Below are 27,276 nucleotides of genomic sequence, written 5' to 3' on the forward strand. Positions count from 1 at the left end.
TTGTCCGCCTTCACAGGAATCCTGGTCAGGATTTCTTTGGCCTTCACAGTTTATGGGTCTCTCATTTAAGCCCTATTTAGCCAAGTTCTGATAAAACTAAACTGTTTCCAGAATTAGAACATCAGGATCAGATTATTCAGGTGATGTGAAATTGGTTTGCTGACATATCATGTGATTGCATCAGTACATCCCGAATATAAACATTTAAACATTGTCCCTTTGCTTATCTGGAGAAGTGCTTTTGGGGAAAAAAAAAACTATCCAGCACCACACAAGATAGTATAGCATTTGCAGGTTCTTGGGCAATATGGATTGGGGCCCTGTCATGGAAGCATGTACAATAGTCAGACATCAATCAAGAATAAATAAAACTGCGCCTTCTTTCACACAATTAAATATTAATCAAGGCTGTGAGGGTACTAGATTTTTCACAAGCATCTGTCTGAGTAATCAAGTAACTAACTAACCAACCTGACATTTGTTCTTCCTCAGGAAAAAAAATATATCCTCGCCTTGTGCAAATGCAGAATTTTACCAAGGCAGCTCCATTAAATATGCAAAAATATACTTAATTTACATTTTTAAAAAAGATGGAATGAGATTGTGAAAATGAGTATCAATCCAATCCAAAAACCTTTATGAGGAATAAACCAGAAGTACCATACATTCCAAGTACAAAAACAGGATCATTGTTATATATCATGTAGAACATGGATTATAAATGTAGCAACTGCTTCAGAAATTTCTACATTAGGGCTGTTCAATAGCTTAGACATTTTTAGTTTGTCTGAGAGAAACATAAATTCTAGAGGTAGTAAAGCTCCCAGATCGGTTCTAATATCATTATACCTCAAACAGTAAAGCAGGATATGAGGGATTGAGTCCATAGCGTTGGGACAGTACCGACAACAACGCTCACTTTGTGGGATGTTAAGGAAATGACCTTGAAGATAGACAGAGGGGAATGAGTTGCACCTTGCTCTTGTCATGACCCATCTGCACTTATAATTAACAAGCTGTTCTAAATATACAGCAGGGCTAGATTTCGGGGGTGTGATCCCAAAGTATAGAGGGGAACAGGAGCTTTGTGCAGCACTCAGGAGAAATTGGTATTCCTGGTCGTACAGTCTGATCTTTAGATGATGGTAGATTTCCGTGGCGGTAAGCACATGAAGAGACTCCCATGAGAAAACGAGTAACCTGACATCTTGAGCTCTGAAGGTAGAAGTTTTACTCAGTTATTTCACAGACAGTAACTCGATTTACCTTCAATTACAGGTGATCTTATTATACAGTCTTCTGGCAACAGAAACTGATCTGTCCAGCTGGATTTGAAAAATCCAATATGTCTGAAACCCAGATAAGTAAGCTCTGTAGCCAGACACTCTCTGAGAAGAATATCTTCTCAGATGAGCAAGCTGATCTGCCTCTGATTTCCATCCACTCATTTTGCTAATTTTTCAGTGACTGCGGACAAGGTTGAACTGTCCGTGTGGTAAATCCAACAGATACATCAGGAGAAACTTCTCTGGTTCCCTAAACACTGAATGGAAGTTCTTTCCATACACCTCTGACTTTTATTTACAATTCATCCTGTGAATACTGATCCCACTCACAAGACACGGGACTATGAAGAATACAGGGAATCTTCTACAGAATTGTCACAGGCGTAAGATCTAGCAGGGCGTCTCTTAGAGTTTAAGGCAAAAAAGTTAAACGTTTCAGGTAGGAGAAGATAATTTATGGAAAGCTACCGGTGATTTCATCCAGATCTGCTGGCCCAGGCTAGCTTGAGCTCGTCAGATCTTGGAACCTAAGCTGAGTCAATCCTCACTAGTCCTCAAGTGGGAGATCACCAAGGAATACTAGGGGTGTGATGTAGAGGAAGGCACTGGCAAACTACCTCTGTCCGTCTCTCTAACTGAAAACCCTTTGGGATCCCCATAAGTCAGTTGCAACTTGAAGGTCCTTTCCAGCACCCCTACAAGTAAATTTAGTTTCCTTTTGAATGCAGCTCCTAGCTAAGGTTGGGTTAATGTGCCTCTTTATACATACAGCGACTTCTGTTTAGTTTCCTTAGCAACTCAAAGTACCATCAATTTAACTCAAGTGCCAATTCAGAAACAGTTCCTTGGCTGAGTACTTGGATCTCTGCTCTGTAGCCAACATTTCTCAAGTAATTTCTCAGCGACCCACCGTTCTGTTTGGCGCACGGGCAAACACAATCCCTGCACATCAAACGCCTCACAAAGTTCAATTTTCATCTTCAAACAATTCATTTATGTCGCAAGTTCTTCTCTGGGACAGGAGATCAAACATTGATTTCCCATTCATCAGAAGACTGGCATGAGACGACGTATATCCGGGACAGCTCTTGGCTTTTCTCTGGGCTTTGTTGTAGAGCGGGGTCCAGTGAGAATTGAACAAGAGGACTTTCAGCTTTGGAGAACAAGCAGACGGATGAAACGCAGGAGAGGGCTGCCCTGGTAGCTCAGTGCCAGAGCCATCTACACTACAGTGCTCAACTCTGTTCATCTTAAAGGAGAGGGCCAAGTTCACTGGCAGCCCTGGCCAAAGGGCTCACCCAGTGGTTCAGCAAAGGGGGTACAAGGGTGCTCGAGCCCCGGATGCCGCTTGAGTATGCCATGTGGGTTGTGTGTTCAGCTGCCAGTCCTTTCCCTCCCTCCCCAAGAAAACTCTGCCCCGGTAGTGTGGTGGGGAACTTGGAAAGACCTTGAGGGGGGATACTTCACTTTCCTCTGTGCACCCTTCCCACTAGTTCCCAGGTTCAATCCCCGGCATCTCCAGATTAAAGAGACAGAATTCTTGAATGTTGAAGTTTGCAATTCTTACACAAATTGATATCACCCTCCTCCTCCTCTTTCTCCTCCGCTCAAATTATAATGAAAGCCCAACATTCAGCTAAAGAACTTGCAGCTGTGATATTAAACAAAAATAAATATTAATAATCCATTGGAATTTATGCAAGAATTACAACACTGGGGCTAAAAACTTAAGGGAACATCACTCAAAGTCATGGAAAATGAGAAGGTTGAGATCTTGTGGGTACTTTCAAATCCAAATGGACAAAGTGTGGGTATATAATACACTGGAAAGCACAGTGATCGAGGATAAGAAAGTGACCATCATCGACATAGCAATACCTGGGGACAGCAGAGTCAATGAAAAAGAACATTAGAAGGTCACTAAATATCATGCTTTGAAAATCGCGATTCTGCAACTATGATACAAACCAGCTGAGGTCATCCCAGTGGTAATCGGCACCCTGGGTGCCATTCCAAAAACACTGGGGCAGCACTTGAAACATCTTCAAATCAACAAAACCGCAACATCTGTCAGATTCAGAAGGCAACCCTGCTGGGATCCGCACAAAGACACATTACAACTTCCTAGGCCTCTGGGTAAGGCTCAAATTGTAACGAAAGGCCAACAACCAGCTGTTTCTACAAACGTTTCAACATTCAAGAACTGGCAGTTGTGATAGCAAACAAAATAATAACAATAATTTGCCTTGAAAATAGGATATGCACAAATAAACTACTCAGAATCAAACATATCACTATGAAGTTTCTGCAGGAGAACTTTTCAGAACTAACGAAGTCAGGCTAGCTTTGGCTATCCAGGTCAGGGAAACAGCTACCAATAGGTCTGGAAAATCCCGCATCTCCAATGTTTTACTGTGAAAAGAGTATCACCTCTTTTAAACATCCCTTATTCTGCGATAAATCTTTGCAGACTTCAGCAAAGATCTACATCTGCCTGGGCCGAGCCTCTTTGCCCCAGTGATATAGATTCTCTTTTTTAAAAAAATCCCTTGACCCTATATCATCTTAAAGATGTCGCTGCAAGTAATTCCCTACCTGACAATATGGCAATAACATAACCCAGTACAGTATTTACTGATCTGTTTCCCCAGACAACAGGAAGACATTGCCTGGTTTTCATCTTTCGTGGATTATGGAAATGGAATATTTTAAACTGGAGACTGTGAAAGAAAATGAGTTTGTGTCCTGTTATGCTTTCCGATATACAGATATGAGCCTTTTCAGTCAACAGAGGGACCGAGAGATTTAGGAGGAGAAGAGGAGGCAGAAATGGAAAGGAAACGTCATGTAGAGATTATGGACTGGGAAGAATGCGGCATGTTTTATGTTCTGCTTTTCTCCCAATTGTATCCTTGCTGGAACTAAGCAGGGTTGGCCACAGTTATTGCTTAAATGCAGGACCCCCAAGGAAGACAGGGGAGCTATTCAGATGAAGGCCATGGCAAACAACCTTTGCTCATCTCTAGCTTTGAAAACCCCATGCTTCTGAGGTTGCCATGAGTCAGTTACACCTTGCTGGCACACAAGTATTATCATAGAATCATAGAGTTGGAAGAGACCCCAAGGGCCATCTAGTTCAACACCCTGTCATGCAGGAACACACAATCAAAGCACTCCTGACAGATGGCTAACCAGCCTCTCTTTAAAAACCTCCAAAGAAGGAGACTCCACCACTCTCCAGGGCAGTGAATTTCCCTGTCAAACAGCCCTGACAGTCAGAAAGTTCTTCCTAATGTTTGGGTGGAATCTCTTTTCCTGCACCTTGAATCCATCACTCCGTGTCTTAGTCTCTGAGGCAGCAGAAAACAAGCTTGCTCCCTCTTCGACATGGCATCCCTTCAGATATTTAAACATAGCTATCATGCCCCCCCCCCCTTAACTCTCGCTTCTCTAGACTAAACATCTCAGCTCCCTAAGTCTCTCCTCATAGGGCATGGATTCCAGACCTTTTACCTTTAGGTTGCCCTCCTCTGGACACTTTCCAGCTTGTCAATATCCTTCTTAAATTGCAGCACCCAGAACTGAACACAATATTCTAGGTGTACTACAGTACAATTCTCTCCAGTGGGGCCCTGAAGTGATTTACAACAGTGTTCTCTCATGCAATATGGGGACCATAACCCTGTGTGTGTAAAGGACCATCAAGTCACCACTGACTTATGATGAGCAAGTATGGTTTCAAAGGCAAGAGACTAACAGAGATGGTTTGCTATTGAATCCCTTTGCATAATGGCCTAGGCCAGTGGTGGCGAACCTATGGCACTCCAGATGTTCATGGACTACAATTCCCATCAGCCCCTGCCAGCATGGCCAATTGTAGTCCATGAACATCTGGAGTGCCATAGGTTGGCCACCATTGGCCTAGGACAGGGGTAGGGAACCTGCGGCTCTCCAGATGTTCAGGAACTACAATTCCCATCAGCCCCTACCAGCATGGCCAATTGGCCATGCTGACAGAAACTGATGGGGTGTCATATTCAGGCCATTCTGGGCTATCCTGAGAGCAAGGATTCAACCTAGGATCTCCTTGGTGAACTCTGTCCCAGTACTAATCCAGTCCAACCCTGCCCTGCTTCTGAGATCTGACAAGATCGGGGTTGCCTGGACCATACTACGGGGTCAAAGAGTTCAGAGACCCTTCCCATGTTGACAGACAGTTCCCACATATGGGCAACCCAGCATGGGGGTTCCAGAAGCATCAGCTTTACAACTCTGGCTTTTAATTTGTTTGTGAATCGGCTGCCTCGTTCTCCTGTTTGTAAGAACCAGGCCTAACTTTTAGAAAAGCCCCTTTCAGAACTAAAGTTTAAATGGCTAACTGGACTGAAATGAAAATAAAACAAACATTCACTAAGTGCTGGTCAGGAAACACAGGATTTCAGCAGGAAGATGTACTATTTTTCCTTACATAAAGATGCCCCCCAATCCCCCCCCAAAAAAAAATACTGTGTCAACTTTCAAGTTCACCTGAGTAGAGCTGCCAGTTCCACTTCGGGAAATTACTGGAGATTAGGGAGTGGTGGTCAGGGATGGAACTCTGCAGGGATATGATGTCCCCCTAGGACTTCTGCTTCTCCTAGACTCTATGGTAGGCCATGTAAAGCAGCCATCTCCTCCAGGAGAACTGTTTGCAGTGGTCAAGAAATCTCCAGGCCACACCTTGAAACTGACAACCCTACCGTCCGAGGCTCCACTGCTTGGCCCAATAAAAAGATGACACAGACTCTCCAAGAAATGGAAACAAAGCATGTCCAATGATGCCTTCTCACACCTGTCCCCTGGTATTTGAAGAGGGACTTGTGCACCAATGACAGTTCTTGTTTTCCATGCAGGATTCAGTCCCCATCCTGGGAAGGACTCCCTCCAGCTCAGAACCTGCTCAAAAGTCTGTTGAGCAAGGAGGGTCCAGTGGTCAAACTCAAAATAAGTCAGCGTTTATGAATATCCTGTTCTGCTCTTCCCAACTCAAACCCAACTGTAAATTCCTTGGGGCAGAGACCTGATTTTTTTTTCACCCTTTCTTTCTGCAAGATTTTCTGATCAGCATTCCACAGACCATAATGACCAGGGCATATTCAGAGGTGGGATCCAGCAGGTTCTCACCAGTTCCCGAGAGTGGGTTACTAATTATTTGGGTGTGCCGAGAGGGGGTTACTAATTGGGTCCGCTTTTCCGTTAGAAATTCCATTAGGTCCAAAAATCATAAAGTCCTGTTGTTTCCTATGTGGCTGGTTAGCGAAGGTAGAAAACGGGATCATTCTCCCTGTTGGGCTGTTTTAAAAACATGTTTTAGTAATATGGTAAAGGTCCTTGTTTAAGGAAAGTATCCTTCTTTTGATTTCTAGAAACAAAATTAGGTATTTGAAAGTATTAAGTATTTGTCAGGCAGTCAATTAGAGGAGAAGTAGTTGTTTCTGTTGGCAGTAGACGATAGGACTTGCTAAAATGAGTTTAAATTAGGGACAGAAAGATACCAGCTGGAAATTAGGAACTTTTTTTTTACAGTAAGAGTTTTTTACAGTAACAAAGAAATTATTAATGCCCCACCCCCGGAATGCCCGGCCATGCCCCGTCATGCCCCGCCCAGCCCCATTGGCGCTACGCAACTGTTTGAATCCCACCACCATGGGAACCTGTTACTAAAATTTTTGGATCCCACCACTGGGCATATTTCATTCGTCACCCAAACATTACACACATTCAATTTTATTTGTTTTCTCTCCCCCCCACACACATATTTATACCCTGCTTTGCTTCCCAACATGGCCCCAAAGCAGTTTACAAAAGCATCTCTCCCTACCATTTCATCTTCATAACCCTGTGAGGTCATTTAGGCTGAGAGCGAGTGACCGGCCCCAAGGTCACTTAGCAAACTTCCATGGCCGAGTCAGGACACGAACTCCCCATTTCTAGCTCCACACTAATAATCACACCAAGCGGCAAAAGTCTCCACCAGCTACCTCTTTATTCTTCGCAGGCTTGTACACATTTTGCAATTCAAGACTGATAAATCTGGACAGCACCCCCCCCTCGTTCCAAAGAAAAATGCAATTTCACACCAAACACCTCCACTTTATTTTTTGCATTCGCCCGTATTATGATGCTGCACAAACCAAATATTTGATTAGAAAAGGAAAACAATGCAGATGGAACGAGGGCAAAAAGGCCTTTCGGACAGTCCAGAAGTTGTGCTGGTTGGAAGCAAATAAATAAATAAAGACACCCCTCCTCTCTTATCTGGTCCTCAAGGCGGTGCATCTGTTCTTCCTTCGGGGAGACCCAGTGGACTGTTCACTCAGAACACATCAGAGCCTCTGGATAGGGCGAACTGCAGGATTGCAGCCGGGAAACCCCAGGACATGAAAGCCCAGCTACCAGCATGAGCTTGCAGATCCTTCAAGAGGTGAATGGTGCGGAAGGGACGAGGTGAGCCCCTTTGGCTTGAGACAAGCAGCAGAGCTGCTTACAAGAACAGGCACTTTTGCTGTGCTGTAAGAAGAAGGGAGGAAAAAAATAGAGAGAGCATTGCAGTGAATCGGAGATTGCAGCAGTATGCCGGCAGCTAGTTAGCAGCTGGAAGGGGGAAAAAAAACCTTGCTGCTTCCTGGGCATTTCCAGATCTAGGCTGGTGTCAACGCAAAAGGGAATCTCTCCCCAGCCCTTTGGTGTGGGGGTTGTTGCAAATCAGCCAGAGGAATCGTGCCACTACGCAAGGATGCTGGAAGACTGTGCATCATGTCTCTGTGTCGCAGGGAACGGTCCGCGCAACCGTCCTGGACCGGACAAGTTCTTCCAATAGGTCGGTAAACTCTTTTATTTTCTAGCTGTTTCTTAGAGACAGAAGGCTGCCCAGCCTGACAGCGCTCGCTCACCTGTCTGCTGAATTTTTAAGCCAGCAGAGAAATCCATCTGCCGGGAAGCAAACAGTGTGCAAAGACCGGCACAAGGGTTTCCTGGTGGAAAAAGAGACAGCTGCAAGTCCCAGTTATCAATATCGAGGAACAGGAAGCTTGAATGCAGACAGAGATTCTTTATTTTACTGTAGCGGCAATGGATGGATTCTTGTACGTTTGACCTCAGGATAGGAGCTTCCACTGGATAGGAGCTTCCAGTGAATGCTGGTTTCAGCTACATAGAAAGGGCACTTTGCTGGATAATGTTTATGTTTTGTGCATCCACAAATGCCCACAAACCACACACAGATGTTTAGGTGTAAGGAAGAATAACAATAGGATATACTGACTTCATTTTGGAACTGAGGATTTGTTTCTTAGAAATCAGAGAAAGAGGAAATAACTGTCTGGTTTGTGGTAGCAGGCCTGTCCCAAAACCCCAAGTATCTAATTGTGAATGTGTACACGCACAACAATTACATATAGAGCAACTACAATGCAAGTGTATGGATGACAGAAATGCCTTCATAGGTTTTGAGTTGTTTTTTTCTTTGTGAGACTGATTTGTTACTTTATGGACTTTTTAGAGAGAAAGAATTGTCTCGACTATCTTGGATTCTGGAGCATGTTCAACTTTTTTACACTGCGCTTTTAAATAGTCTGAATTGTAACATGGAGACTTTTTAAAAAAGATTCTGTTTTGTATGTAATCAATCAGTCCAGCTGGATTTTTACGAAGTGCCCCTAGATTTTGGTTGTCGTTTTTTTTAATGTCATAAACTAACATGAGCCACTGTTCAGCCTCTCAGTTCACTGAAGTTAAAAAGTCTGTATTCATCGGGATTCGATAATATTTGCAGGAGCCATCTAGCAGAGCAGTAATGTTAGGAGCAATCTTAGTTTGTCTAATGAACAGAAAAAAGACTGCAGGTTTATGTTGCTAAACGGCTTTGCAAATTTAGCACTGCCAGGGTCTATTAAGTGATTCTCTTCATGTAAAAATGACTCCCATTTTCTTCCCCTTAAGTAAAGAGACAATTTTATTCGGAACACTCTCCCCATAATGATGAAACTGGGGAATTTCCCCTTTTTAGACTTATCGAATCTTCTCCTATGTGATTCTCTCAAACAAAAGAAATTAAGGTATGAACAATGCGTGCAGTTACTAAAAAGAATGTCAAGACCAGCATCCTTCAAAATTGTGGGTTTTCTATGGGTTTTAAGCAAATAATTTTCCTGGTTCGCTTTTGTATGCTGTCTGATGCGTGTTTACTGAAAATCAAAGGCTCTTTCATTCATTTATGGACATAGTAGCATTGTCTGTACCTGACAGAGCCATGGGTCTGAAACACCCTGTTTCTAAGCAATCCTTAATCCCAGATATGCATACAATGTATTTGCAATGTGTGGAACCTTCTCACTACAGATGTGCTATTCGCTTAAAGTGGCTTTTAAAAAAAAAAGTTCAGATGAATGGAGAATAGACTTATCAGAACCTTCTTGGACATGACTGCCAAGTGAAACTTCCATATTCAGAGGCAGTATACCTTAAAATACCTCAGGTCCTAGAAAATAAGCTGCTGAGGACAGCAATCTATTTGTGAGTTTTGTAGGCACGCTGGCTGGTCAGTGCTTCAGAAAGGATGCTTCCTGGTCAGATCCTTACGTAAGGATGACATTCATGCAAACGAAATACTAAACATGGCAATATATATCCCATCAGTGAGTAATTGCTCTGGGCACATGCAAAACGTTTTATTAAAAAGAAGGTTAAGAGATAATCCAGTTGATTTGAGGCCTTTTGAGAAAGAGATCAACGCCAAAGATGATTTCATGTGTAACTATCCCCCGCGAATGTATTTCTATTTAAGCTGACAGGAAGGCTAGTTATATGTGACATTGGGCTTCCAGGACTGGGATTCCAGATGTGTCTTATGGACCTCAAAATCCAGACACTTGGAGGGAGGATATTTAGATCAGGGTCACAATGCTGGTCCCACCCCTACCCCCCACGTGGGTTGCTCAAGGCCACTGTGGGGAAAAAACGATGAATATGGGATCCTATCTTTTTCCTCAAATAGGACTTAAAGCAATGTAGGTGGCATTTCAGAATGGGGAAAGAAGGCAGAAAGAAGAGTTAAATCCCCCTTTCCAAGAATTGTGTTTCTGGTCCAGATCCCCCCCCCCCCCGCCCCACACACATTGCTTTAACAGTCAGTTGACATTTTTTTAAGAATCCCAAACAGCCTTCCAGTCACTCAAGAAACCTCTGAGTGATATTACACCCCTGTGGACCCTAGAGATGCTTTAGCTATTCCCACACAGCTAATTAAACTCCTGACCGAACTAGCTGTTCCACCTCCCTTTTCTAACTGCAAAATTCAGCATCCGATTTTTCTAAGACGCACCTGGAGAAAGGTGCCAGCTTTGCCCAGGTTGAGAGAGCATCTTTAAAGCTGCCTCTTTTGGGTTACCAGAACAAAAATGTGCTCAAGTCCACAAGTCCTGCAAGACCGAGATGCTACACCAGGCCTATTATGGGTGAAGCAGCAACAGCTCCATCTTAGTGGGTCTCCCTACCGCTCTTCCTAAAAATTCCCTCTGCAGTTTAATTTTTGAGTATCGCCTTCCAACGTGGAAGCCAGCGTGGTGTAGTGGTGAAGAGCAGGCACACTCTAATCTGGAGAACCGGGTTTGATTCCCGCTCTGCCACTTGAGCTGTGGAGGCTTATCTGGTGAGCCAGATGAGCCTGTGCGCTCCAACACATGCCAGCTGGGTGATCTTGGACTAGTCAGTTCTTCGGAGCTCTCTCAGCCTCACCCACCTCACAGGGTGTTTGTTGTAGGGAGAAGAAGAGAAAGGAGAGTGTAACCCCCTTTGAGACTCCTTACAGGAGAGAAAGGGAGGATATACATTCTTCCTCCTCTCTTCTTTCTTCTTCTTGTTCTTCTTCCTTCTCTGTTCCTCTTTCACTGAGTTGTTATCCGTTTTATGCAGAGTCAACTTGACAGGGTGCCAATTGGAATTTAATTTTTTCCTGATAATGCTTTTAAGTGTATATTGTGTTTGTATATCACATGTTTTATTGGATCGTATTTTAAATTGGCAGCTGCCATTAGCCTGGAAGGGTAGGGTACAAATCTAGTAAGATAAATAAACAATACAAATAAATATCCAGACATGGACCATATAAAACAGAAGTGCCCTCACGTTCAAGGTGGCTTAAAGAGCTCCAACTGAACACTTTCCAAATGTTGCTGATGGAGCAGTTTCTCTAAAGGGAAGGGGAAAAAATTACTCTTCTGTTTTCTAAGCAAAAATCATAGCAGCTCAGAAAAACCATTCATCTTGTAAGAACAGTGAGAATCTTTCGAAATTATCGTTAAGTGAAGCTCCCTCATGCCACAGTGAATCGACCTTCAGAAAACCTCAACGATTTCCTTGAAAGATGAACAGGTGTATTTATGGGAAGGTGTTCTGTTGCGGGGACAAGAGGAACCATCTCTTTCCCCAGACCTCAGCCTGAAGGTATGTAATGTGAAAGACCTCAGTCCAAGGGCCAAGTTACAAAGGTACAAATTAAATAAAATAAGTGTTGTGGGGAGAGGAAGGGAAGGCAATTATACGCCGCTTTGAGACTCCTTACAGCTGAGAAAGGTGGATATAAAAACCAACTCTTCTTAGAAAATAAAGAAAAGCCTGTCTGGACAGGTGTGCACAAAGAGTTGAGTCTGGGGACTGTGGAGAGGCACGGGAAACATTTTAAAGAAATACGCACGTGAAATGCTGGCCGTTTCCGCACGGGCGGAATATGGCGGCCTGGGGATGGCAAAAACGCCGTCCCCAGGCCGCCATTCGCACAGGGGGCGCAGCTGCATCGCAGCCACGCCGCCCTCGCGCCACCCGACCGCCACAAAGCCGGCGTTTCCCCAGTGCGCTTAGAAGCGTACTTGTTGGGGAAATGCCGCCTTGAAGCCACTGCCGAGCGAACGGCAGCGGCTTCAAGACGCCCCCCCCCCACTCCCTCCCAGCACTTACCTTGTCCCCGGGCCTCCGGCGCGTCGCCAAGGCCTGGGGACACACCCCCCTGCCCTGCGCCACTGAAGCAGGTGCGCAGGGCCGGGGGGCGTGTCCCCAGGCCTCGGCGACATGCCGGAGGCCCGGGGACACACCAGGTCGGCCGGGCGCCAGCGCTCCACGGCGCCAGCATCCCGGCTCTTTCCAGGACCGTCCATGCGCCGACCTAGCCGCTTCCGCCTCCGTGCGGAAACGGCCGCTGTTTCCACAAAAGAATCGCTAAAGAAGAAAATGCAAATAAAATCTTTTCAGGGTGAAAATAAAACGTTTGGGGATAAAAGCCATGCCAAACTCCACAGAGGAAACATCGTATTCCTTCCTCAAAAAGTTTTATTTTGGTTGTGCGGAAAGAACCACTGTCTCTACATAACAACAATAAATCTCTTTTTACCAACGGGCTTCCCATAATCCACTTCTCACAACATTTCCCCCTTGGCCAACTGATCTTCATGACTTTATTAATCCCACTGATTGACAACCACATTTTCAACCAATTCAGTGCGGTCAGAACTACTCTGAATACTGTCACAGTTATGGAAGTTAAGAAGCTGTATTCTTTGCTTTGACTTCTTGGTTCTGTAAATTAAAAACCATCTGGAAAGGAATTGTTGCTGAATGGAAAAACCAGTGAAGCCAGACTCCAGACTCTGGAGGACATTGCTTCAGGGGCCCCTGGAAACAAAACATGGCTTTATTAACTTTTTCAGTTGTATGTAGGTGACTTTTTGTTTCCAAGTAAGGTTCCAGCTCACAGCTGCTTTGCAGAAATACTATCAGTATAGCAGGATCTCTATCTTGAGCAAGCACCAGCAGAATACAAATTGATTGCTGCCCAGATTGGGCAGCAAATGGCATTGCCTCTTTTGAAAAGGGAGGGGGCAGGTAGAAAGTTGAATTGATTGAAAAAAGGATGAATCGGTAGAGCTGAAGCATCTCCCCTGGTTTCCTGGGCAAGGTCTGAACATTTTGCTATCACTTGGGAGGCCAGTGGTGGCCTTTGCATAAGGTAATGGTGGGACGTGTCATCAAGTTACAGCCGACTTATGGAGACCCTGCAGGGTTTTCAAGAGGCAAATAGGTTTCAAGACTGCACCATTGCCTGCGTCTGTGTAGCGACTCTGGTATTTCTTGGTGGCCTCCCATTCTTGCTTTGCCATCCCATGGCCCTTTCCGGACAAATCACCTAAAAGGTTTGTTAAACATTTTCAATCCCCCCACCTTTTACCACGATGTATGTCTGAACTCACCCCCTCAAAATTATCCATGGCCGCCATATCCCCCCCCCTTTTTAGTCATTTGTTGAATTGATGCTTCAATGCTTCTTGCTGTGATTCTCTATTCCTTGTATAATCGATGCTTTGAAGACTTTAGTTACCTGCAAAAATCCCAAACAGAAATGATGAAAATAAGTCGGGGGTGGTGGTGGATGGAGTGGGCACAGAAAATTGCACTGAGGAGGAAGTGTGGGATGGCCGAGAGGTGTGGAAAACGAAGTAAATCGATCATTAAGCAAGTGAAGACATTTTAAAAATGTTTCAGGTTAAAAAATATTTTTTTTAAAGGGAATTCATTTAAAACATTTTGCAGCTGGAAGTAAAAACATTTTCAGAATGTAAGGAGGAACAACAATGTGGAACGCCGTGGAGGAAACGTTTTATTTTCTGCCTCAAAATGTTTTAAAAGGTTTGTGTGGAAAGGGCCATTATCTACAGCCAGGCAATGACAGACCAAGCATAGCATACTCCTGTAGGATTTATAATCCGATCTGTTTTTATTTATCTTTTTATACCCCATATTTCTCCTCAATGGAGTTTCAAAAGGACTTACCTCTTTCTCTTTTTCTCCATTTTCTCCTCACAACAACCCTGTGAGGTATATTAGGCAGAGAGAGGGCAGCTGGTCTGATTGACCTTAGCCTGGCATGAATTTCTGCATCATCTTTTTTGGACTTTATATTTCAGTCGCTCTGCTGATGAGTTGCTTTGGAGATTTCAGACAGCCAAGTGGCTATACCGCTGTCATAATATAAAGCAAACCAATTCACATGCACATTTTGATGCCCAGTTAAATCACACACGCCCTTCATTCATCGTGCCCAGAGATCAGCTAGCACAGCCTCCTTCCACCGCCTGTGGAAGAAACAGATGCTCATCGGGCTGGTTTTTCTTCCTTCCCCTTATTTCCAAAAAGTCTGCTCCCTCCAGAAGAATTAAATCACTTCCTGCCCTGTTTGTTTTCCAGGGACCAGCCTCTTGCCTTCGCTAACACAGAGAACCTGCCGGGATCATTGATCAGCTATTAGAGATTTAATGCAGAATTAATCCTGACTGGCGTAAATCTGTTTATCGGTTTACAAAATCGTCGAAAGTTTCTGCAACATCAGCTGATGTGTTCAGATCTTCAGTCCAAAAATCACCATGACAGGGCAAACGGTTTTGATAACACAGAGACCATTCACAGCTGAATGACTTGCACATTTTTTCAAGATCTGCTGTTAAAGACACGCTTCCTTCAACAACAACAACAACACACACACACACACACCCCAAAAAAACACCACCACAATATGCTTCTGTCAGTGGGAGTTTTTCATTATTTTATATTAAAAACATAAGAAAGAGCCTGCTGGATCAGACGAGAGTCCATCTGGTCCAGCACTCTGCTACTCGCAGTGGCCCACCAGGTGCCTTTGGGAGCTCACATGCAGGATGTGAAAGCAGTGGCCTGCTGCTGCTGCTGCTCCCGATCACCTGGTCTATTAAGGCATTTGCAATCTCAGTTCAAGGAGGATCAAGATTGGGAGCCAAAGATCGACTTCTCCTCCTTCAATCTGTCCAAGCCCCTTTTAAAGCTATCCAGGTTAGTGGTCATCACCACCTCCAGTGGCAGCACATTCCAAACACCAATCACGTGCTGTGTGAAGAAATGTTTTTTATTATTAATCCTAATTCTTCCCCCCAGCATTTTTCAATTTAAGTATTGTGAGAAAGACATAAAAATGTATCTTTGTTGACATTTTCATGCATAATTTTATAGACTCCAATCATATCACTCCTCAGACGTCTCCAAACTAAAGAGTCCCAAACGCTGCAGCCTCACCTCATAAGGAAGGTGCTCCAATCCCTGAATCATCCCCGTTGCCCTTCTCTGCACATATTGTGTAGTGAGAACAGGAGACACAATCTCAAACACCAGGAATGGGTTTTTTTGCAAAAACCATCCAGAATATTCAAGGCAAAATATCATTAAACAACAAAACACTCATTTTAGAAGTACTTGTTTGAGGGCCTAGCTCTTTCTAAAAACCTTTCAAATTGAACTTTTAATTAGTAAGAATTGAAGCCCCCCACCTCTGGACCCCACCCCAAAGTACACTAAACGGGGAAAGAGAGGCCTCCCTATTTCATCTGCACCAAATATAAACACACTTTAAAATGTGCTACCTGCTCTATAGATACAATTGTAAAAAATTTTTTTTGTTATAACTAATAACTGTTTACTATATCTGTTTTCTTGTTCCTGTATTCCTCAGATCCACAAATTATCAATTCATTTTTTTTCTATTTAATTTATTTATGTATTGCATTTTTACCCAGCCAATCTCCCACAGGACTCAGGGTAGCTTACAAGTTAAAGCATATAAAATACAATAGAATAGAATAAATAATATAAAAATACAATAGAATGAATAATATAAAATAGACATTATAAATATTAAAACCAATTATTATTATTTTGTGAAAAAAAGTCTATCACAGGGTTTCCAATTATCAATGAATTCAAATAAGTTCTTTTCTCTAATCAAAGAAGTGAGTTTAGTCATCTCCGCCAGTACTAATAAATTCACCGGTCATTCTACTGTTCTAGGTATAGCTAAAGTTTCCCATTTTTGCACATGTTGTTCTGCTGATGTCATATTATAAAAACCAGGTCTTCCTACATCCAGTGACAAAGGAAGGGAGAACTGCGCCTGGGGCATGAACTACTTGCACGCCCCCTCCTGCCCCCAAACCCGCCCCAGATGTTCCCATTGCAGCTACGCCTCTGCCTACATCCTTTCATTGAAGAGCACCAGCAGAGTTTGTAGGCAGTGCATGCCCTGCTGAGTCATCTACAAGTCTGCTGAGATGCTGACATAAACCATGTTGCTGAATAATAATAGCATAACCCGGCACGCTGTACCAATGCATAAGTACCTGGTGGAATTTAGCACCCCAAAAGGTAGCAATGGTGTAGAAGGTTAAGAGCTCATGTATCTAATCTGGAGTAACCGGATTTGATTCCCAGCTCTGCTGCCTGAGCTGTGGAGGCTTATCTGGGGAATTCAGATTAGTCTGTGCACTCCCACACATGCCAGCTGGGTGACCTTGGGCTAGTCACAGCTTCTCAGAGCTCTCTCAGCCCCACCTACCTCACAAGGTGTTTGTTGTGAGGGGGGAAGGGCAAGGAGATTGTAAGCCCCTTTGATTCTCCTGCAGAAGAGAAAGGGGGGATATAAATCCAAACTCCTCCTCCTCCTCCTCCTCCTCCTCCTCCTCCTCCTCTTCTTCTTCTTCTTCTTCTTCTTCTTCTTCTTCTTCTTCTTCTTCTTCTTCTTCTTCTTCTTCTTCTTCTTCTTCTTGTTTGTGTGTTAAGTGCCGCCAAGTCGCTTCCGACTCATGACAACCCTACGAATCAACACCCTCCACAATATCTTATCATTAACAGCCTTGCAAACTTGCAGTCTTGCAAACTGACTGATAGCCTAGTTAGGGTCCCTTCCGCACATGCAGAATAATGCACTTTCAAAATTGTTTGCAGGTGGATTTTGCTATTCCACACAGCTGCAAAGTGCACTGAAAGTGGATTGAAAGTGCATTGTGCGGAGGGGGCCAACTGCATGAGATCGCCACGGGGACTTACTGTAGGTGCTGGTGCAGATGACAGTTTGGGGGGGGGGGTGGAAATGCAGCTGGGCCTTTGACTTAGTCACACTCTCTTAGCCTAACTTCCTGGAGGATTTAAAGGACAAAGTCATACCTGCTTTGAAGAGTCAGTTTTTACACGCTGCCTTTCTCCACCAAAGGAGTCTCAAAGTGACTTACCAACTCCTTCCCTTCCTCTCCCCACAACGGATACCTTGTGATGCAGATGAGGCTTGTGATGCAGATGCAGATGAGAGAGTTCAGAGAGAACTGAGACTAGCCAAAGGTCATCCAGCAGGCTTCATGTGGAGGAGGAGGGAAACAAATCCAGTTCACCGGATTAGAGTCCGCAGCTCATGCGGAGGAGTGGGGAATTAACCCAGTTCTCCAGATTCAAGCCCTCTGCTCTTAATCACTACACCACACTGGAGAAGACCTTAATAAATAAATAAAACTTCCTCTAGCCTAACGCAAGATAAGACTATTCAGTCTGATCCAGGAAGGCTCTTAAGGGGCGATGCATTTACTGCCACCATTCCATTGAGGATAGTGGTCAGCCAGCGTGCTGTAGTGGTTAAGAGCAGGTGCAGTCTAATCTGGAGAACCAGGTTTGATTCCCCACTCCTCTACCTGAGTGGCTGAGGCTTTTCTGGTGAACCAGATGTGTTTCCCTATTCCGACATTCCTGCTGGGTGACCTTGTTCTTTGGAACTCTCTCAGCCCCACCTGCCTCACAAGGTTGTGGGGAGAGGAAGGGAAAAGAGCTTGTAGGCTACCTTGAGTCTTCTTACAGAACAGAAAAGTGGGGGATAAATCCAAACTCCTCCTCCTCCTCTTCTTCTCTGCTATAATTTTAAAAACAAATCAACCTGTATTTGAACATACCCCTCTTCTAAAGAACGCAATGTTGCAATACAGCTCGGATTTATCAACCATCTTGTAGAAGCGGGTCACCTACGCCAAAAGTGAGGGACATTTGTTCTGTAACACACAGTTTGACTAAATGTACAGCACAGCAGTTGACAGGGTGTGAGATGCCTCCAGGCGCTCCGAGGGCTCCGTTTGTCCTTCCCCACATCTGCTGCTCACCTTGGCACGCAGCAAATGGGTCACGGTCCCTGTGAGAGATTAATTGCTCTTTGCAAGTTTTCCACCAGCCTGCTCATTCTACCCGTGCATCAGGGAAATATCTCCGAAACACAATAAACCACGGAAAAAAGTCACATTAACAAGTATTGGCACTGGGCAAACAAATTGTGGTCAACTGGTAGAATAACATGTACAGAAATATAATGTAACAGTTACAGTGGTAAAGAAAATTTATACAATAATATAAAAAAATGTGCACGGTGACAGGAATCCTGATATGCTTTGTAAATCTTCTTCAGCCAGAGCCTACTTATTGATACGCTAAAGGAGTATGTTAAACTTACTTTAAACTATGAAAGGAGAGCATTTCCAGCCGACACGTGCAGTGGGTAAAAATTGTGCTCCTCCTGTCCCTTGTTATATTTCCAGAAACAGGTCCTTTCAGCACATGCAGAATAATGCACTTTCAATCCACTTTGCAGCGGGATTTTACTGTGCGGAACAGCAAAATCTCCTTGCAATCAATTGTGGATTGAAAGTGCATTATTCTGCATGTGCGGAAGGGGCCTAAGATTCTCAGAGCTCTCGTTTCACACAAAGCTACACAACAGTCCACCAACATGATTAAAAAGCGCGCAACGTCAAAACACAGCCGAGTCTGAAAGCCCAATAAGTCAAAATGTTCTTCCTCCTTAGTGAGTGTCTCAAAGGTCCATTTTAAACATCTTTTTTTCTGAGGAAACATCTCTCACCAATGCATAAATAAGTAAAAATCAACATAAAATTAAAACTTCTCCCCAAGTTTAAACAGGAGCCTTATGCAATAAAATACCTGGCAAACCCAAGGGAAAAAAAATACCAAATGAACACTACCCTAATTGGAACAAAGAACTCCGATAAATTATTCTATGTTCACTACAGCATCTAAACACACATGGGTAACCATCCATATTCTAGTGTTACAAACAATAAACATGCCGTAGATCATTTAAGGGCGGAGGTTAATTCCATGTGTTGTCTAATGGCACTGGACTTAAGTAACTGCCTCAGCAGCTTGAAGCTTGAGTGGTTTTTAAAATATAAGAGAATGAGTCACCCTCAGGATTATTAAAATGCAAGCGGCCGGGTTGATTGTGATAGATGAACGATGGAGCATAACCAACATGAATAATTGCGACAAGATGCAGACTGGAAGTGTTATCTACATTCCCGTCCAGGGAGACAGCTTGGGATAATACTAGTTAGAGCGTTGAACTAGCACGTGGAAGACTCAGGTGTAAATAAGGTTGCCAATTCTGGATTCAAAAATACCTGGAGGGTGGAGGATGGGACAGTGGGGTTTAGGGAAGGGAGGGACTTTGGTAGGGTATAACGCCCTACACTCCACCTTCCAAAGGAGCCAGCGTGGTGTAGTGGTTAAGAGCAGGTGGATTCTAATCTGGATAATCGGGTTTGATTCCCAACTCCTTCACCTGAGGAGGCCTATCTGGTGAACCAGATGTCTTTCCACACTCCTACGTTGCTGCTGGGCTAGTCACATTTCTTCTGAACTCTCTCAGCCCCACCTACCTCACAAGATGTCTGTTGTGGGGAGAGGAAGGGTAAGGAGTTTGTAAGCCACCTTGAGTCCTCTTCTTACAGGAGAGAAAGGTGGGGTATAAATCCAAAATTATTATTATTATTATTATTATTATTATTATTATTATTATTATTATTATTATTATTATTATTATTATTATTTCTTCTTCTTCTTCTTCTTTTGCTGCTGCTGCTTCTTCTGCTGCTGCTGCTCTTCTTCTCCTTCTCTTTCTCCTCCTCAGCCATTTTCTCCAGTGTTTTAAATAAACAAATAATAAATAAAGCATGTGTGTAACCTGGAGCCACCAGCGACCCAGTTTGTTAAAGTGGTTAAGAGTGGTGGCCTCTAATCCAGAGAACCAGGTTTGATTCCCCACTCCCCCATACGACCAATAGACTCTTACCCATCAGGGGAAGGCGTTGGTCCCTATTCCCTTCACAGGAACTGGCTGGTCACCGTTTCACAAGACCCTGGTCAAGATGGATCACTAATCTGGCCCAGCAAAGTTCTTCCTGGTTCGAATGTTCTCTAAAACGTGGAACCTGGAAACTTGAATAATTAAACTGGATTCCCACCTCTAACCTCTTTTCCTCTCAGATATTCCAAATCTGGAAAGCAAAAAGCAGGTTCTAGATTTTTACACATGACCAAGGGCCTTTCCCCACTTCCCTTAAGCCCCGCGCTACTCGAGGAGAGTAGCGCGGGGTCCCTCGGCACTCCCCACTGAGAGGGGCAGCGACAGCGCAGCCGCCCCGAAGCTGCTGCTGTCACGCCCCTCAGCGCGCAGCATCCCAGGCGCTCTTCTCAACGGCGCCTTTTGATGGCCCCGCGCAGAGCGCGGGGTCGTGGGGACAGCCGGGCGCGCGCCTGGGATGCTACGTGCTGAGAGCAGCGCGCGCCGTAGAGGGGAAGGACGAAAGTGGGGAAAGGCCCCAAGATTGCCAGAGCAAAGACCCACCAGACCTCCAGAAGACTCCAGAACTTCTCATATTTGGTTATACTATTTTAATCCCAGAACAAGGCCAATTCCCCCCTTCTCTCTCCCCATGGAGCGGTTTCCAATCGAGTGCATTTGTGAATTTCGACAATCTAATCAGTTTTGTTGCTAAGGAACGTTTGATTTAATTAGTAGTAAAGACAAGTGCTTCATAAGCAAATTGGGGGGGGGGAGGCCGTATTAAAGCTCTTGAAAGGTATTCTGATTTAGTGAGCCACCACAAGATGATTAAAAGGAAATGTGTACACTTTTTTTCCCTTCTCTGATTAATGGCCCTCAAGCTCGGTTTCTTAGGAACCGGGTCTCCAGAAACATTCCTGTAAAATTCCTTCCAGATTGACTGAGAGAGAAGTATCTTTTCCCCAGCTGAAGACCAATTTGAAATACTGATAGCTTCTCCCAGAGGGGAACGGAATGATTATACTCCTTCTCTTGTGAGAGATCTCGAGAGCGTCAAACGGCTTTCATCGAGCACCTTAAGATGCTAGCCATATACTAGTCCTCAAGCTGGAAACAGACCTGTGTTGGCTGGGACAGGAACAAAAGATCTCCCAGGATTACAATTGATCTCCAGGCTACAGAGATCACTTCTCTTGCAGGAAATGGCTACTTTGGAGCATGGTTTCCATGGAATTATACCCTGCCAGAGGTTTACTGGGAGAAAATGGTGCCCGGGGCAACACTTGCTCAAATGCCACCCCACCCCGCCCCCGTGCCTCACCTCAGCCGGAGGTGGTGGCAGTCCTGGGCAGCCTCTCCATGGGGTGGGGGTGGGGGCAATTTTGCGCCCCTCACATGATCTAATGCATAGGTGCCAAACTCGCGGTCCTCCAGATGTTATGGACTACAGTTCCCATCATCCCCTACCAGCATCATGCTTGCAGGGGATGATGGGAACTGTAGTCCATAATATCTGGAGGGCCGCGAGTTTGACACCTGTGATCTAATGGGTGGCATCTGGGGTCAATTGAGCCCCCATGTCCCTCTGGCAGATACAGCCCTGTACCCCACTGAGATCTCTCCCCTCTGAAATTCTGCCTAGGCTCCATGTCCAAATCTCAAGGAAATTTCCACCCCACTCTATTTTCAGCAGAATCAGTGCTCGGGTGCGCTGAACTAAGTTGTGGCGAAGGCTCCATCCCCACCTCTCCAGGAATTTACCAGCCCAGAATCAGCAACCCTAATTTGGACAAACTGAGTTGGACCGAAGCATTCCTAATGCATCTCAAGTGTGGTTCTGCTTTAAAGAGGAGGAAAGATGGAGACAGCAAAGCCACCATGAGAATAAACCAGAGGCTCTTGATTGTCAGCGTGGTGTAGTGGTGAAGAGCAGGTGGATTCTAATCTGGAGAACCAGGCTTGATTCTCCCACTCCTCCACCTGAATGGCAGAGGCTTATCTGGTGAACCAGATGTGTTTCCGCACTCCTACATTCCTACTGGGTGACCTTGGGCTGGTCACAGTTCTTCAGAGCTCTCTCAGCCCCACCTACCTCACAAGGTGTCTGTCGTGGGGAGAGGAAGGGAAAGGAGCTTGTAAGCCCCCTCGAGTCTCCTTACAGGAGAGAAAGGTGGGATATAAATCCAAACTCTTCTTCTTCTTCAAAGTCTTTTTCAGAAGTTTTTTTCCAGACAGGTAGGCATGTTAGTCTGAAAGCAATAAACAACATAGGAGTCCAGCGGCAGCTTAAGAATAGCAAAACTTGAACACACACATGCAGACAGACGAAGGTCCTTTCTGTACAAGCCCCTGGAAACATTTTGCAAACATTTTCAACCACCACCATCACCATCTCTTGTTTGCACTCACCCTCTCGAAATGATTCCTGGCGGCCATTTTGTGGTTGTTTACATTTTTCAAAAACAATCTGTAGATTCAATGCTACGAGGCTTCAAAGACTTGTGCTGTAATTCTTAAGCTATGTAGTTCATAGCTATGTAGACATACACTCCTCAATAAAATTTTTTTTAAAATAATGGCCATACAAGCACAAGAAGACTGGTGTGAGGAAGAAAATGGGGCCAACAAGGAAGTCTGAGGACTTCACAGAGCAGTAGGAAACGTTTTAAATTCCCCTGCACAGCAATTTGAAATGGTTCCACAAAACAATCAGCTCCAGCTAACCATTTATTTAAAAAGATCGCTTGGGAACAGCATCCAAATAAAACGTTTTGAGGCAGGAAATAGAACAGTTGGGGGTAAAAACCATGCGGAACTCCTCTCAGAAAATGTTTCATTTCCTGCCTCAGAATGTTCTATTTGGTTTGTCCAGAAAGGGCCAATGCTGCCTTATACTGAATCACCGTTGGTCCATTAAGTTCAGAATTTTCTAGACAGACTGAGCGCGGTTCTCCAGAGTTTGAAGCAGGCGTCTTTCACATCACCCATGATTATTTTTAACTGGAGAATGTGGGAATTGGATCTGGACCCTTTGGCATGCTAAGCACATGCTTTACCACTGGGCTACTGGTCCTACTCAACATGAGCGTCCATGAATCCAAACTAACTTTATCAGTTATAGGAAGTGTTATTAGCCAAAGCTATAGAGTTTACAAATACTGACAGCTGAACACTTCATGCATTGGGGTGTTGTGTGGTTTCCGGGCTGTATGGCCGTGTTCTAGCAGCATTCTCTCCTGACGTTTCACCTGCATCTGTGGCTGGCATCTTCAGAGGATCCTCTGAAGATGCCAGCCTGATCACAGACAAAATAACGTCAGGAAAAGAAAAATACTACTAAACCCATACAACCAACTTCCACAACACCAGAACTCACTACTTAGAAGCTATCAACCGCCAATAAGCCACAACACCAATGTTCGACGTGAGAAAGCCTTCGACAATACTTCATGCATTGGATGAAGTGAATTCTGACTCACAAAACTCATTGCTAACCTGTTAAAGAGGTCCCTGGAGTCCTGTTTTATCAAACTGCGTTTTGCTTGTGACGTCCGAACACAAGGCGTCCTGTCCCCGGGCTACCAATGTGTAAAATTCAATTCCGGAACTCTTACTTAAATATCCTTTAATTTCTCACAGAACCCCAGGGTGAATGTACTGGGGAAACACAACGGAATGCTTTGGGTCTTCTGAGGCAGAACGAGCAAGAGAATTGCCTCGAATTAAATGGGGCATGGAAGAGCTGACGCAAGAGCTCTCGAAATTATGATATAGGAGAACGAGGCGCTAATCGAAAAAGCAAACATACACAAAGGCAGACTACAAAAAGAACTCAGCAGGGTTTTGCTGCTGTAATAACGGTTCAATTTATTTTCTAGTAGCGAAGAACAATTCTAGTAGCAAAGACCTATCGCCCTTTTCTTTAGGCGCTGGAAGTGACTGGGCCCGGTCTATCCATCCACAGTATTTTGTTGCCGAATCAGAGAAGTGGGCGTTTTCCCTCAAAGTTGGAGAAGAACAGTTCAGACTGCTGTTTAATGAACCCCAAAATGAAATTAGAGACAGATTCATCGGCTTAATTTGGCATCTCTGTCGGATAATTGAGCAGCTTTTATACAGACTCAGGGGAACATTAGTTTCACATGGAAGGGCGCCATGGCGGGCAACTGCCAATATTCTGATGGAATTACTTTGCACAAATCTGTGATGGACTGCCCGTTCTACGGATGAGGCTTTATCAAGATTGGTGGTTTTCAAGGGGCTGCTCCTTAAGAAATTTATCATGGGCTTCTCAAAAGTAATGAAGAACAAAGCTTGCATGAGAGACAGATGAAAATAAGAAAAGACCACACTAGGAATCCATCCATTCCAGCATCCTATTTTAAACAGAGGCTAACCTGCTGCCCTGAAGGATCAGCAAACCAGTATAAAGGTCTTCCCAGCACTAGTTAATCCTACTGCTAAGACTACTATAGCAAAATTATCTATTGCATTTGTTCTGGTCAATGACTGTAATTAATAATAAATCACTGCTCCGACTACTGATCCTTCCTGACAATGTATAATCACAGGGGAGAGCTATGTTTTGACTTGCAATTAGCCAACTACAGTGAGAACCAGTATGGTGTAGTGATTATGGGGGCAGACTCTAATCTGGAGAACTAGGTTTGATTCCCCACTTCTCCAAATGTTGGGTGATCTTGGTTTGGCCGATTACCGTTCTGGACAAGTTAAAATTAAAGACCAAAACACTCAAGGCAATGTAACTTTTTCTGTTATTCTTTTACAACAGGAGACCAGATCTTTCCCCATCTACCTGCTTGTTCCAGGTTTCGTGACCAGGAACCACTCCTTACATATCAGCGGCCCATCAGGTACAGCGAGACCCAGCGCACAATCCAACCAAGAGGGAGAATTGGATAGAGGTCAGCAAAATAATGTTTGGTTTATCAACAAAGCACTACATGTCAGGGGGAAAAAATAAAAGAATAAAAAAGAAGTAAATATGAGCAAGCATAACAATAATAGCAATATTATTAATAATGCATCTTGGCCCAACCACAGAACCACATTGGCTCATATGAGTACAGATCACTTGACCTGGCCAACTTCTTTCATTCAGACATATTGCTGGGCTGGGGCCAGATCATGGGGCAATAGATCTTACACAACTATAGTACAACAGAAGTTGGCCCTCAGATCTTCTCTGTTGCTTTAACATGCCAAACTAATAAACAGCACCTTTTCCAAGGATGTTGTGGATTTTCCGGGTTGTTTGGCCGTGTTCCAGTAGTATTTTCTCCTGATGCTTCACCTACATCTGTGGCTGGCATCTTTAGAGGATCATCTGGAGATGCCAGCCACAAATGCAGAAAATACTATTGGACTGTGCACGCTCGAACGTTCCACCGAGCTGTTGGGACCAGCCAAAAAAGTTATTACTGACGTATGTTTAAAAAGAACAAACATGGCAGCCAACATGTACCAGTACAAGTCAGGAGTTCAAAAAAAAGAAAAGGGAGATCGTTTGCGCTGTGAGAAAAGAGGTCAGCAGCAGAGGTGGGATCCAGCAGGTTCTCACAGGTTCCCGAGAGTAGGTTACTAATTATTTGTGTGTGCCGAGAGGGATTTACTAATTGGTGATTTTGCCACATGATTTTTGCCTTAGTTACGCCCCTCCTCTCAGCAGTAGCGTGCAGAACTTGAAGCAGTCTAGCAGGAGGTGCACCGGCGTGCGTGGCAGCCTGCGCCTGCGTGCATTCGTTTCCCGGCCCAGGGACGGTGCAGCCCGGCTGCGTCGCTTTATACAACTGGCCCGCCCAGGAATGCCCCGCCCCTGGAATACCCGGCCATGCCCCCGTTGTGCCCTGCCCAGCCCCATTGGCGCTATGCCACAATTTGAATCCCATCACCATGGGAACCTGTTACTAAAATTTTTGGATCCCACCACTGGTCAGCAGACTTTGTTTCAGCTGGGTTTGTGGGAAAGTGTACATGTTGCCATAAGCATCTGAAAGCCAAGGGGCCGGCCTTGGAAAGACCTGGACGTTTTGGGGGTGGAGCCAGAGGAGGGCGGGGTTTGGGAAGGGGCACTTCAGACGGGCACATCCAAATCAGCCATTTCCTCCAGGGGAAGGGTTATGCATTGCCTGGAGGTCAGTTCTAATAGCTGGAGGTCAGCAGCCCTCCTCCCAAAACCTCTTATCTCCTGGACTCCGCAGTCCCCCTTTGGTCAGCCGTCTCCGTGGTTGTTGTCTTCTGCAGGTATAAAATGGTGGTAGCAGGGGGAACCAGCCCTGATGTGGAGAAACATGAGCCATGGAGGGACCAACTCCAGAACCAGTCTTTGTCGACGTGGATAAAGGGTTAACGCTGGCATGCTTCGTCTTCCTCTGCCTTTTCCTGATCGTCATGATTATCCGCTGCGCCAAAGTCATCATGGACCCTTACAGCGCCATCCCCACATCCACGTGGGAAGAACAGCACCTCGATGACTGACGAAGAGTATGCAAGACTTCGGACCAACCAGAACAGCACAACATGGACGGCCACCTCCTTCCTGCGTGGGCGCAGCATCTTATCCAGCTTTTCCGAGGCTGCCTCGGTTCGGCTGACAGCACACCAATTTCCGCACATGACCAACTGCTGTGGCTGACTTCCAGCCTATTTCTATGTGGTGACCTCCAGGTTTTAATGAGAAAAAAAATTATGCCCGTCTGTCAAAGTAGCACAAAAGCTCTCTAGGCGATAGAAGTCCCTTTCCCGCTTTTTTCGCTAACTAAGCACCTTCCCGGCATCAGAATCAATATTGTTTTTAATTGGAAACAGACACGCAGCATGGTTACCAGGCAGATATTCGGGGGTTATGGGCCAAAGTGTTGTGGGTGTTTGGATCGCAAGAGCTGTGTGTTGTGAGGTTGATTAAAAGTGTGTCGCAAGCAGATGCGCAAAATACAAGAAATCCCGCCCAATATTTCATTTCTAATAGCC

At 44.7% G+C, this 27,276-nt stretch overlaps 1 protein-coding gene across 2 annotated transcripts; it reads left to right on the forward strand.

Annotated features, from left to right (window-relative positions):
* The first annotated feature begins 7,634 nt into the window (after positions 1 to 7,634).
* On the forward strand, positions 7,635 to 27,247 carry CTXND1 (cortexin domain containing 1). Of its 2 annotated transcripts, none has more exons than XM_048481983.1 (3): positions 7,635 to 8,145; positions 25,079 to 25,211; positions 26,551 to 27,247. In XM_048481983.1, the coding sequence occupies exon 3, from the start codon at positions 26,605 to 26,607 to the stop codon at positions 26,782 to 26,784; it is 180 nt and encodes a 59-aa protein (XP_048337940.1). In that variant the 5' UTR covers positions 7,635 to 8,145; positions 25,079 to 25,211; positions 26,551 to 26,604; the 3' UTR covers positions 26,785 to 27,247. The 2 variants fall into 2 exon arrangements, with proteins under 2 accessions (XP_048337940.1, XP_048337941.1); XM_048481984.1 differs by having other exon boundaries at positions 7,635 to 7,772.
* The last annotated feature ends 29 nt before the right edge of the window (positions 27,248 to 27,276 follow it).

Source organism: Sphaerodactylus townsendi, linkage group LG17 (assembly GCF_021028975.2).
Source record: "Sphaerodactylus townsendi isolate TG3544 linkage group LG17, MPM_Stown_v2.3, whole genome shotgun sequence".
In the NCBI taxonomy this organism is placed as follows: domain Eukaryota; kingdom Metazoa; phylum Chordata; class Lepidosauria; order Squamata; family Sphaerodactylidae; genus Sphaerodactylus; species Sphaerodactylus townsendi.